This window comes from Macaca mulatta, chromosome 11, assembly GCF_049350105.2.
Source record: "Macaca mulatta isolate MMU2019108-1 chromosome 11, T2T-MMU8v2.0, whole genome shotgun sequence".
In the NCBI taxonomy this organism is placed as follows: domain Eukaryota; kingdom Metazoa; phylum Chordata; class Mammalia; order Primates; family Cercopithecidae; genus Macaca; species Macaca mulatta.
The window spans coordinates 87,383,819-87,397,864 of record NC_133416.1 but is presented as its reverse complement, the minus strand read 5'-3'; the positions used below and the strand labels follow the sequence as shown (position 1 = coordinate 87,397,864).

Below are 14,046 nucleotides of genomic sequence, written 5' to 3'. Positions count from 1 at the left end.
GTTTTAAATTATTTGTTGCATATTTCAAAGCATAGTTACAATACTTTCGTTTAATACAAAACTAGTTAAAAGTTATTGGTCTTATCCAACATATCTCTGATCTTAAGAAATTAAGTATTTCATTTGCTTTTCATGTTTGTACATAATGAGAATATTTCAAACAACTTACATGCAATATCGACCTTTCATTTAAAAAATAAAAGCAGTCATTACAAACATAGAGGTCTCTAAGGTATTATCTGATAGTCTTTATCTGTGCTGTTGTACTCACCACAGAAAGAAATCTGAGCTCTGAAATCAATGGGAATACCATGCTGGCCGCAGAGGTAGGCGTAGTGGGCAAGAGCATTGCACAGGCAGGAGCTTCCACACTTGCATGCATCATGGCGGCAGAGCTGATAGTACAGGCCAGGGCTAATATAGATGTGGCAAGGAGCAAAGAGCTCCTGGTGGATGACATCACAGTGTGCTGCATACCCAACTAACAGACAAAGAGCCCCATTAGCATCTTATTTAACAGTTCAGATCTTACCCCTAAGTATCAAGTTCCAGATTTATCCAAGCATTTCACTTTCTCGGAAATATACTGTAGTGCATATTACTTTTAATACTAGAGTGAACAATTTCAGCTTATACGGTTTTTATTTGTTTTTTTATAATATTGGTAACAGCACTTAATCCATATTCAACAGTCTTTTAGGAAAAACAATAGTGTATTGTACCTGAATAGCATGAGTAACTGAAGGGTTGAGAGAAGCAGTGGCCTCAACCATCCTATTGCATGAGGATCATCTTAGGAAACCTACTATAAAGAATTGGGGCATATTGGGAGGCTTATTTCCAGACATCCACACAAAATAAAGTGATTCCAGATTGTGGATGTTATGGCAACTCTGTGTAATACACAATTGTCTAGGAAGAATTGGGAATGATCTCATTTCAGTGGAGTCTCTGAAATGGATGGTAATGTGTCAGATGCCACATAGTCATTGAACTCAATGTCTGCACAATGCACAGTGTACATGCCAGGCAGATATTAGGAGCTCAATAATATTGGATAAATAAATCTATAAATGCATGAATAAGTGAATAATGAATAGAAATTGGGGATTGGGGTATATGCTAAAGGCCATGAGATATAACTATAAAATCACCTGAGGAAGGGAGGACATCTCTGTAATCATTTCTTGAAATCTGTTGATTTTTCCCTTGAGAATGACTTATCGTATATAATCCTTTATAGAAGTAACCAAGTTTGACAAAACAATTCAGATTCCATCTTTCTGAAAGAGGGTAGGTTTGTGGTTTCTTGATATATCAGATCTAGTTTGCATCAGTTTCCTAACAGATAAAATTAATCAATCTTTTCATTGTCATTGTCTTTGACAGACTAGATAAGCTGTTGGAGATCAGTTGTTTCACTACTAAGGAATTATACTGAACTTATTTTGTTGAGTATACATATTTTAGTATTGGTAAGAAAACATGGTAATTGCTCAAGTATGATATTTTTGCATTCAGTATGTATATGTATATAAAAACAAATGACTTAAACTATAGGGGTATACTGTTTACATATATATTCTTAATGCCAAGGATCCTGAAAGAGCAAAGTAATCCACCAAAAAGGCCTAATAATTTATAGATCAAAGTATATTCCACTGACAAGTTAAGGATAACTAAAGAAGATCCTCATGAAAAAAAAATATCCTTTAGAATCTAGATCAGAGTTATTGACTTTTGTCTATTTATTTTCCTTTCTTTGGGGATCTTCCTGAATTTACCTATTTGAAATTGTTTTTAAAAAATCACAGTTCATAGTAAAGCTAAAAAAAACTAATATCAAATATATATGCATGTATATAGCATGTGTATGGCTTACGGTGCATGCGGGGAAGTTAGTGTGGGTAGTTCACATGATTCTTTTCAAAGTAAAGACAAATATCTCAAAATATAAATAGTCTATATATCCAGTTCAATATTTCAGTTTCATATATATATAAAAGACATGGGGTATGGGAAGAAAAGTGGTAGAAAATAGAGCAAAATAGCATATAATAAAGGAGGTAACTAAAAAATGACCACTGGGAAACTGAATTTATCAGTTGAACCCTACTTCAACTTTAACATGTTGATAAAAAATAAAAAATAAAGTTGCTATAATATCCAGGAGGAATCCAAGAAAGAAACAAACCAAACAAGAGTAGCTGAAGGAGGAGGAGTAGATTAGTTAAAAGTTGGGGACAGAATGGAGGAAGGTATTGTTAAATGGGAATGAGATTAAAAGTAGTCATTCATGAAACTAAAAAACTCTAGTCTAGCCCTGTTATTATAGATAAGAAAAATGATCAAAGAGGTTACCAAACTTCTTCAAGTTTAAAAGCTGGCTTAGATTAAAAAAAAAAAAATTAGCACAAAGAGCAAAAGTATCTAGTGCTCTTTCCAGCATACCAGAATTCCATGTTAATAATAAAAACAATATGGCAATCAACAGAATCCACCCAATAACCACCACATAATCCATAAACTGCTGGCTTCTTATGAATGCTCATCCAATATGAATAATGCATTTTTTAAAACTACATCAGAATAGTGAACTAGCCAAGATGATTAAAGGAAAAAATATAAGAATATTTAAGCATGTACATTAACTTTTTCACAATTATATATTTGTGTGTGCCTTGTGTATATCTTCCATCTGAATATATACATGTATATCTTTTTTATTGCAAAGTGAACTAGACTTTAACATGGTTTGCTGGGGCTTAATTTTAAAAAATGAAGTCAAAAATTCTTAGCATGTGGGTTGTCCTGTCATTACAAAGTGGAACTCTGGAGCATGACCATCTCAAATTGTTGCCCACTCTATGGCCCAAAGCCTCTTTGGATCACTGGCTTCCTGCTTATAAAGCCATAATAAATGCTATGAGTAGGGACTTGTAATGAGATGGTAATAACTAACATCGAACATCCCTGGACTATCACAGCATTCTCAGAGGATTCCCAGAGGCTTTTCTTTAGCATTTAAAGACTCTGAAAACTTCCAAATGCTAGTCCACATCTGCAAACAAGGGATTTTTAAACACCTAAAATAAGAAAATTTATGCATGAAAAATAGGAAATAAAAGTCTTTGTCAGGTTCTTAAAAAACAACCTAGATTACATGAAAAGACATATGTAAAGGCATAATATTAAGCAAAAAAAAAAAAAATACATGAGGAATGGCATTGATTTTACCATAATGAAGAAAATCAGAATTTAAACTCACCATCTAATCTTATAAAATTATAGTAATACATAGAACTTTTCCCTAAGTTTACAGCAGAAAGGAAGTTTACATGCAAAACTTACTGTTTTGTTGATTGATGTTACAGGGGTCCACCATTGGGACATGAACAGGTGCAAAACAGGTAGAAGAAACTCTCCACGCATTTGCGTGAAGTTGTGGTGTACCTTCTATCATGCCTGATGGAGAACTAGAAAGCAAAGATAATGCTTACCTTCATGTATCTCTCATTTATTTGTTCATATCCTTCAGATATTTAAATAAGAGAATACTATTTTTCATAATGTACAAGGAAATCTTAGAGCTTGAAATTTTCTACCAGTTTAATAAAAGTACAATGGTATTAAGCTCCATATTACTGACATTTTACAATGTACCAAATTGTAGACATACATGATTTTATTTAATCTTCATCTCAATCTTATAAGAAAAATATCTTTTCTCCCCATTTTACAGAGAAAGCAAAGCAGAAGCTCAGAGAAATATTAAATTACACTAAGCTGATAAGTATCCAAGCCACGATTCAAACCCAGTTTTCCCTGACTAAACCATACACACTCACACAACCAAAACTTTAGCGTGTGTGTGGTTTAGGGTGCACGTGGGGAAGTTAGTGTGGGTATTTCACCCAATTCTTTTCAAAGTAAAGACAAATATCTCAAAATATAAAGAGTCTATATATCCAGTTCAATATTTCAATTTCCATTATGAGATCTGAAATGTCAAGATTCCATTATGAAGTGGGCAAACCAAATGAAAAACATCTATCTTAAAACTACAACAGCGTTTAGGAGACAAACACTGCAATTCCACCCCCAGCAGCCATTCCGATGTATTATATAATCAACCAACATTTATTAAGTGACAACCCCTATTGGACAATGTGCCAGACACTGTCAAAACTTCTTAGGGAATCAGGTTAAACTAGATCTCCCGCAGGAAGTTTTTGACCAAACCACAACCCTGACTGTGTTAACTCCTCCACTAGGGCTAAGTGGAAGAGTAGGCATTATCTCAGCTTTCTCTAGTGTCCTTATAGATGAACTATTTTCACTGGAGTTGCTCAACAGAGTGACTGAGAGAGGACAAAAAAAAGGGAGCAACACATGCCATTTCCTTGTCGCCACCGTTTCGTCCTTCTTTCCTTTTCCTATTCCTCAAAATCAAACTAGCCCATAACGGTAAAGAACCACAACAAACACCCTAGTACAAAATCTCGTTTTGTTTATTTAAGAACACTGAGACTCAAAGTAATTGCATAGTTTGTGCTAGTTTATATCTTCTCATTCTTTCCCCTTCCTTCTCTCTCTGCTCCTCTGAAGGACAATAAAATAGGTCAGGATGATACTTGTAGTCAAGGTTTCCAGGTGGAACTTGGAGCTTGGCTCTCTGATTTCATTTAGTTTACCTTAAAACAATAAATTTTAAAAATAGGGGCTAAAATGTGGACCTATTTATTGTCTTTCATTTTATAAAATAACCTTTCAGCTCACCATAGTCGACTTACTATAATAAGGCATACAAAATACGTTTTCAAGTAATTAATATTTTCTATTCCACTGTGCCCGCATATTCACATTAACCTTTGTGAAGAAAGAATTTTAACTACTTAAGTTGGAAAGCTAAACACTGTTCACAAGTTATCTCTGACTCTGAAATATCATCCTGCACTCTTATCACACCTAAATGTTTATACGTGGCAGAGACTGGTGCCTTAGAAAGAGGCAGACAGATCTGCCATCTCTTAAATATTGACTGCTGACCCATTCTGACAAATAAAGAAGAGAAAGCGGGAATAATGTCTTTTCTGAACATAGCCAAGCCACTTAATGTAGTTTGTTTCTCAAATGTGGTGAAGATATCAATATTTTGACCTACAAATAAATAAAAAACTAAATTACCTAAAAAACAAGGTACAGGAAGACAAGGAGACAAGATACAAGAAATTAAAATTTAAAAAAATTTAAATGCCAGTTCCCCTTGCCCATCCAAACTATCTTCATGATGCCCCACTAAACATTCTACCTCAGTTCAATTAACTGTCCACTATATGTGAGGTTCTCTGCTAGTTCCTAAGAATACAATGACCAAGGACATGACTCTTAGTCTCAAAGCCCTAACAGATAAACAAGACAAGAAACGAGACAGATAAACAATAAAGTTTCATAGATAACACATTGTCAGATTTAACTTTGTATGGTGGGATATGAATCAGCTTTTTGAGGCAAAAAATGTCTGAATTGGGGTGAACAATAAATGGGAGGTCACAAGAAAGATGAGGAGCAGGAGAGAACCCAAGCAGGAAGGAGGGTATGTGCAAGAGTGTTTTTTAAAAAGCACATCTATTTATTGCAGCACTATTTACAATAGCGAAGACTTGGAACCAATGCAAATGCCCATCAATGATAGACTGGATAAAAAAAATGTGGTACTATGCAGCCATAAAAAGGAATGAGTTCTTGTCTTTTGCAGGGACATAGATGAAGCTGGAAACCATCATCCTCAGGAAACTATAACAGGAACGGAAAACCAATCATCACATGTTCTTACTCATAAGTGGGAGCTGAACAATGAGTACACATGGACACAGGGAGGGGAGTATCACACACCGGGACCTGTCAGTGGGTGGGGACTAGGGAAGGGAGAGCATTAAGACACATACCTAATGCATGCGGGGCTTAAAACCTAGATGACAGGTTGATAGGTGCAGCAAACCACCATGGCACATGTATATCTATGTAACAAACCTGCACGTTCAGTATATGTATCTCAGAACTTAACGTAAAATAAAAAAATAATAATAAAATAAATAAAATTAAATTTAAGAAAAAAGAAACAAAACAGTATTTGGAGAGTAGTTTCTCCATGAAATGTCCCCTGGCTACCCAGCCCAAAATGAACCCTCTATTGTTCTTCGAGCCATAATCACAAACCCCAACACTTAATTTTTAGAATCACCTCAGTATTTATATATATAGCTGATTTTTATATATAATAGTTGATATATATATAGTTGATTGATCCTTGCCTAACATTAAATATTCATTTTTTAGCTATTTTTAAAATTAAGGTATAGCTAAAAAAATTATGTACATTTACAGAGTACAACATGATGTTCCAAGGTATACATTGTGAAATGGTTAAATCAAGCTAATGAACATGTCCATCACCTCACATTCTTATTTTTTGTTATGAGAACTTTTAACACCTACTCTCTTAGCAATTTTCAAGTACGCATTACATTAATTATAGTCATTATATAATTAATTGATCTCAAAACATCTCCCAAACTTACGCATCCTATCTAGCTGAAACTTTGTACCCTTTGACCAGCATCCTCCCATACTCCCACCCCGACACTTATCCCCTGGCAAACACCATTCTATAATACTTTGCTTCTGTGATTTCAACTATTTTAGATTCCACATATTTCTTAAAGGTTATTATCCTCTCCTGATCTGCAACACAAAGCTCCGTGAGGATGAGAACCATGGCCTACTGCTTAAATTGCTCCCATTGTGCTTTTAGCATGATAACAAGTGTGCAAAGCATTTACACTAAATTATAAACTGCTTCTTTTCACACATAGGTGAAAAGTACCTGGTTAATACAAGGGGTACAAATATATGTTATTGCTTCTCTTCCAATGAAACACTAACAATCACAATATCTAGCAAGATAACAAAATGTTGCTTTAGAGGTATTAATATTACCAAATGATTATCAATATTTATAGAGTATCGTTCACTACCACTAATGCATAATGATATCGAGCTGTTATTTTTGTTGTTGTTTATTTGTTTGTTTGTTTTTAGGCAGCAATGTCTCAAAAATAAAATATGTTAAGGTTGATAGGGGTAGAAAAGAGAATAGTGGGGAGCAGTGAGCATAGCTGAGCCACACTGCCTACATCCAAAGCCCAGCTCCACTGCATGTGAGCTAAGTGATCTTGAATGATTTATTTGCCACTTTGAGGCCTTGGTTAGTTTCCTTATCTATAAAATAAACATATTAATCAGAGATTGCTATACATTTTAAATATGATGATCTATGTAAATCTCTTGGCATAATGACAGCTAAGCTATTATTAGTTAAGTAAACATTTTTAATGAATTTATATCCTTTAAATGACCAGTCATCAAGTTATGTTAACTATGCAGAAATCATACTTACAGAAAATCATCCCTTATGTTCCCATTAAAAGTGCCACACAGACCTAATGTTCTTCTTTTCCATGCACTAGTGAGCTGAATATAAATTCTTTCCCCATCTATAGCGAACAGAATCTTTAAACCAAATGTGGTTCTTAGAAGTATAAATAAGGATGACAGAGTTTGAATTTCAACAATACCTGCAGGAAAAGAACATATGTAAATCAGCTTTGACATTCACAGACGATGTTCTGAAATGCTAGGGTACACCACCAGGAATCTCCTCCCTGGATACAAGGGAAGCAGGGGAGGCAGGCTAGTGGTTCCTGCCTGTGCTTCAGGGCCAATTTTTGCCACCCATGGCTGCCTTTTTTCCCTTCTATTCCTCTCTTTTTCTCCCTCAGCAGCCATTTTTAATAGTTTTTCAGGTCAACACATACTTTCAGTTTGCAAGCATCTCACAAGGAAGGAGGCAGTCCTTAGACATTTGAAATCCAATTCATTACCAAGTTCAGGCTTTTGTCCTAAATGTTTTTTCAATCTGTCTTCTTCTCTCCATCTCTACCATTACTGCCTTAGATGACCTCCTCCTCATTCCTTGCATGACTTTTATAACGTCCTAACTGTTGTCCATGTTTCCTGTCTAGCAACTCTCAAAGTCACTTCTACACTGTTGTCATAGTCATCTACCATTAAAAAAAAAAAAAAAAAAAAAAAAAAAACCTCCTTAAAAACTCACCATTTATTCGGTTGAACCATGAGATTGCCCTCTTTGTAAATAAAAATGGTCAAAAATGACAATTACATATTTGATTCATATCAAGTTCAACTTCCCTGGCCTGATACCTGAGTAGTGTGAGCAAGCGATTTGCAAGATAAATCAGGACATTTTTGAGAGTGAGAGTGTTAACAGCTATGCTGGAATGCAGGCATGAACAGGACATGCCCTAGAAATCCACAATGTAAAATGTCTCCTCCATACGCCTTTCTCATCCTTACCTACATTTAGACATTCTCCTTTACCCTGTCTCTGCTGTAGCAATACCAATCTAGTTCTGGTTCTCCCTAAATATGCTGCAAAAATTGACACCTCCTTGATCTACATGAAACATTTTCCCCATCCCCTTCAACCCGGCAATTCCTTATCCTTAAATGCTCAATGAGACAATCATTATACAATAACCTCTTTCAGAAAACACTCCTGACCATTTCAGTACACCCTTCTCCAGGGCTGAGTGAGCTGCACCTCATTTACACTCCCAAAGTCTTTATGTATGTCTTTGAGTTTATCACATTTTATTGTAAGTGGCTGCTTGCTTGTCTCTCTTCCCGTCCAAAGTCTAGGTCACTTGAGGTAAACACTAGGTCCCATAAACATGATTATCATCACTATCTGTAGCTGATGGCCTGGTGACGCACAGGAACTCAATAAATATTAGGTAGTCAGCCTAACATTGGGAAAAGATCCCATTTTTTTGGTGTGTGTTGGTTTTTTGTTTGTTTGTTTGTTTGTTTTTTAATGTAAAGAAAGTACACCACTAGCATTGCTTCTTACCATTCAGGTTGAAGCCTTGGTTAGGACTAGTGAGAATTTGTCCTCCCCTACCAAGGGTCACTTGTTTGTTAAAATCATCCTCCAGAATCAGAGTTATAGACTGAAGGCAGACCAAGCCAAGATTCTGCATAAAAATCAAATTATCAATGAAAGGAATGGGAGAGAGATAGAGTCATAGAAAGAGATAGGAAGATAGAGAGTGAGATGGCAGAAGGGGAGAAAGAGAGAGGAGAGAACAAAAAAGAAAGAGAATACATATAAATTAGAATTTCTAATATATAAAAGGCTTGAGTATAAGTAATATAATAAAGTGGTTGATACATAACCCGTTTTATGTAGCCCCATTCCTAATAAAATATAACTTTATATAGTACATTAAATATATCATGTGTATACATACATTTTACTTAGAACATTAAATTGAAGTCTTTCAGTAAAGTACCAATAGTTATGTTTTCCATGGCATGTAAAGTATCTCTCTAAATTCATTCAACTGGCATATTAGACATAAAAAGTTAGTAAAGCAAAGAACCAAGAGAATTAGACTTCTACATAGAAAGTTAATTCAGACTCTAATATATTACATAGAAAAAATAAAACTGGAAAAGAAGCAAATAAAGCAGTTCAGAATTTTTGTTGGAAATAATTATTTTCTATTAGAATAAAACTAGAAACTTAAATATTTTGGCAAAATTTTGACTACCTGCTTTAGAGAGATGAATGAAAGACCTGGATTTCTTTATTTAGAAATTATTGATGAGCTTACCATTTCAAGAAAAGATCTAAATAAATAAATATTCCAATATGTTAAGAAATTCATCATATCTGTTTAGAATGCTATGAAACCAGTTCAAAACTGTCAAAAATAATCCCTTTAAAATAGCTAGATTGAAGTCAATAAAAAACTTAGATTCACTGTAAAATCATGCATAAAATATTCAAAAAACTGTACGTACAAACACTACTTTTTTAAAAAGAAAATGCAATTAAATATATAGTATTTAGTCTAAGATATAGTTGTTTTCACAGCTTAATATCTTTGAGATCAAGATGCGTCATATAACCAATGGTATGTCATAGAATAATCATCAATGCTTCTTTCTAATATGTAGAATCATGATGTAGCTTAATAATCAACGTCATCTCAGTTTTAAAGAAAATAGCTATATCCATTCATGTTACAATTCTTAGTCTGAAATGAAGTTTAAGTAAAACTCAATGAATCCATATTCCTCTGGTCATTTTGAAATGTTCTTACCTGCTCACAGGGAGCTTTCTGTAAAGTAATAGTGAATTTATCTTTTCCAGTTCCTTTCACGAGGATGTATTGGCACATGCCAATAAAAGAATAATGTCGACCATCAAAAGTTGTAAAGTGAGAATCACCTACAACTGAGCATTGAACTACCAAAAAAACAAAGATAAAGAAGAGGAGGTGGAGATAGAGGAGGAGAAGGAGGAGGATGATATGATTAGGTTAATACTTTAAAAGCAGATCAACTTAGGGTAAATAATCATGCATCAAAACTTTGAACACCTACTGTGTTTGTTTAAAATTTACTGGTTTGACAAACTTACTAGACTAAATTATATTAACCCATTTAATTTAATGTTTATAAAATGATATTTATTCTACATACTTTTTTAGATTTTATAATATTTACACTATTTTAATAAAGTTTTACCAAAGTTGCCCACTCAACGCTATCATTTGCTCAATTTTCCATGTATCCTCTGAGTAACTGCATTTACAGATTATTATAGCCCCTGGTATATATGAGATGTCTTCATAAAGATCAGTGCTATCTTTCTCCCCAATTTAAAGAAATTTGAAACATTCTCTATAAAAACATTTTAAAAGATTACCTGGACAGTCATGCTCAGTGCAATTCCAAACTCCACCAACACACACACTAAAAGAAATTATAAAAATGTTAATTTATTGGCATAGAGAAACTGTATTAATGTTTGCATCAGTGTATTGATTAATGTACCAAAGTATACCATGTTTATAGGTTCAGAATAATCTGACTTAAAAAACATATCTGCAAAAGTTCAATTGACTGGTAATTTTGAGCTGGCTGGCACCTAAATTATTATCTCTTGTGTGTCATATTTAAAAATCACTGACTATGATGAAGATCAACAGATATTAAAAAGAGAGAAGAGATCTCCTCTTATGTCAGACAAGTTCTACCTTCCACCCTGACAAAGGTATGAGTTTTAGAGGACAAAAGCAGAGTACCTGTAAAATGGAAACAGAATCAGCACCTGAGAACGTGGTTAGTTATCCTATTACATTTCAGCTATATACACTGACACTAAAGGGAAAAGCATCTGACAACATTTAGACCTCTGTTTCCTTTTAGGACTGTCCTGCAGGGATTTCATGTCTGCTAACAGTGTTAGTTAGCAAATTTAATATGGAATTCTAAATGTTTCTAATCACAGACCAAAAATTGGTGACCTGGAGAGTCATGTTTTACAGTATGAAACAGAGAAGCCCAGAAGCACCATCAAGTTCTAAAAGTATGTGCAAATTAGTGATTACAAATAAGAAAATGCAACAGACTCATCATGTGGATATAAGATGTTAATAGAATTACCAAGGTAAGTGATAAGAATTACATCATAAAAAGAAATACAGATTTCCCTTCCCCCAAGGAGTTTAAATAAAATGCAAGTTTTGTGTTGGAATTTGGGGAAGCTAATTAGTAATGAGTATATTCCTTTAAACATCTCTCATGGTAAAGTTGTCAACTAGCCAAGTACCCAGAAATAATTGGCTGATCACATACCATTCAGTACATTCTTGTTCAATTTTTGAACCAACTGAATAAGCTAATCCATGAAAACTGCACGGGCAATTTTCCAAGGAGATGCAAGTCCCATTGTCCATTATGAGGCCTATTTGAGAAGAAATACACACCAAAATTTCAAAAGAAATAATAAAAATTGTATTTCTTGAATATAAAAATTCAACTAACTTCTGTTGAACACCTACTCGTGGTGCTGGAAATACAAATTTCTTTACTTTCAGTGGGATTACTGACAACCTGACTCTCAGGCAGTAGCTACCTTAAAGGATCTATTTCAGTAGTTTTCAATTTTCTTATCCCATGACTTGCCATCAAAAACTCAAGGTTCACCATACAGAATAAAGGAAACGAAAGAGTGTTTCCTTGCATTTGAGGGAGGAAGGGAGAGAAGGCGGGAGAAAGTACATTTTTAGTTTAGTTTCTGTTCATTCCATGATGAGAAAAATTTACACTGTCATACAGAATCATAAAGAGCTAGGTACGACTCCTCAAATGTCCAAGACCATGGGAATGCGTTTGTTACTTCTCTCCAACAAGTAAAGGAGGTTGAACCAGAACTTAAATCAGCCATGTTACTAAGTATACTGTTTCATTCAGCTGACCTTTTTCATGGTAAGACTGTAGGAGAAAGCACTGACTTTATTTTGGTGCTTGAGTTTACATTCTGGGGCAAATGCCTTATCCTTATCCTGTTATTGACAGGTCACAAACAGCTCGAACTAGGACTTGTCTGCCATACTTTGAGTAGCACTAACCGAACAATGAACAGAGGCCAAACAGATCTGGTTCCAAGTAATCCTCACTCAGTTAATGAGAATAATGGGAAAATCACTTATCTCTGTGATTCTATTTTTTTAATCTGTAAAAATAAAAGGGTTTGAGTAAATCCTCAGCATTGTTTAGAAACAGTTACCAGTATAGCAGATTCATTCCTAATTTTAAATCCTACCTCCCTCACTTGCTAAGTTATTTTCATTTCAAATGTTAAAACTATATCAATACTAAATCTTGTGCTAGAAAAATGTGAAGGCTTTCTCTCAAACTTCCTTTCCTTTTTTAAAAAGTGAAGTCATATAAATTGTTAAATACCATTAACTATTGATAGAACAAAAGATTTCTCATGGGTAACTTCAGGACTATAGATTCCAAATTTCCTGGGAACTTTAAAAAGTAATGAGCATTTTATTAGTGAAAAGTAGCCATTCCTCCTCGTCACTTCAAGGACGAAATTCTACAAGAACAGAAAATTGCAATAGGTCTAATGTCCTGCGAGAGGACAGAATAACGAAGATGTGATCCTTAGATCACTGGGTACTAGTTTTCATGAGTGCACACATGGTTTCTTCATGAAGCACTTACCATCTGGGCAGTAACATCCATCAAGACAATGGAGATTGCTCCCAAGACATTGCTTCTCAAATGTGCAGGTTGGTGGACAACAACTGATACAGTCCCGATGGACAAAGCTATCATCACATTTATCAGCTAAAAGGGGCAAACAGGGGAACTTAGGTCAATTTTATTAGCCTCTATTTATTTTTAAAAATTATAATTTTATTTTTTACAAAAAACTATTTGCAAAAAATAACTTTTAATTGCAAAAAAATGCATACTTGTTTCAAAAAGTATGCAAGTTCATAGATATATCAATAACAAATCTTTGCAATTCATTAGTATTTAGTAGTACAGTGAGTTTTGAGTTCTAGGGTTAACCCAAAATTGGCGAAAGTACACAACACTTGGGAAATAAAAAAACATACTGCATGCTGGAAAGTCATCTCTCCAGTCTTGAATAGGGTAGCCAGCATGAGAACAGGCTCTAGCATACTCAGTGGCTGCTCGACAATAGGTTTCATCATCATCAGTTCTAAAAAGTGAAAAGACAGAGCCAGAATCACATAGGAAATATTGACAGAAACCATACTTGAGGTCTTGATCCCTAGAAATGCTGGGTGCATAATAATCATAAATAATAATAAAAATAATAATAAAGAGAAAAATAACAATAATAAAGACCAATAATCTTTATCAAAGCATTTTAATACTTTTGTCACTTTTCTTTTGAGTCAAAGGAATACTATAATGAAAAAGATTTATATTTTAATTATACCATTTTCCCCATAATCCGTGTATGTATTTTTTCACTCACACACACAACATTCCAGGCCTTTTAGAATAAGTCCCATTAAAACAGATAAAATTCTATTACAACAAAAACAATAAATATGAAAGCTG

General features: G+C 34.3%; 1 protein-coding gene across 1 annotated transcript in view; it reads right to left on the bottom strand.

The window, feature by feature from the left end:
- Nucleotides 1–14,046, bottom strand: part of OTOGL (otogelin like) — a 165,707-nt gene that overhangs the window by 116,525 nt on the left and 35,136 nt on the right. Inside the window, exons 11-19 of the mRNA XM_028829753.2 lie at nt 13,572–13,678; nt 13,171–13,296; nt 11,791–11,899; nt 10,859–10,905; nt 10,251–10,396; nt 8,993–9,116; nt 7,460–7,637; nt 3,352–3,476; nt 272–481 (exon numbers count right to left, since the gene is read on the bottom strand). Of these exons, the coding sequence (XP_028685586.2) occupies nt 272–481; nt 3,352–3,476; nt 7,460–7,637; nt 8,993–9,116; nt 10,251–10,396; nt 10,859–10,905; nt 11,791–11,899; nt 13,171–13,296; nt 13,572–13,678 (1,172 nt within the window). The remainder of the gene's footprint in view (nt 1–271; nt 482–3,351; nt 3,477–7,459; nt 7,638–8,992; nt 9,117–10,250; nt 10,397–10,858; nt 10,906–11,790; nt 11,900–13,170; nt 13,297–13,571; nt 13,679–14,046) is intronic.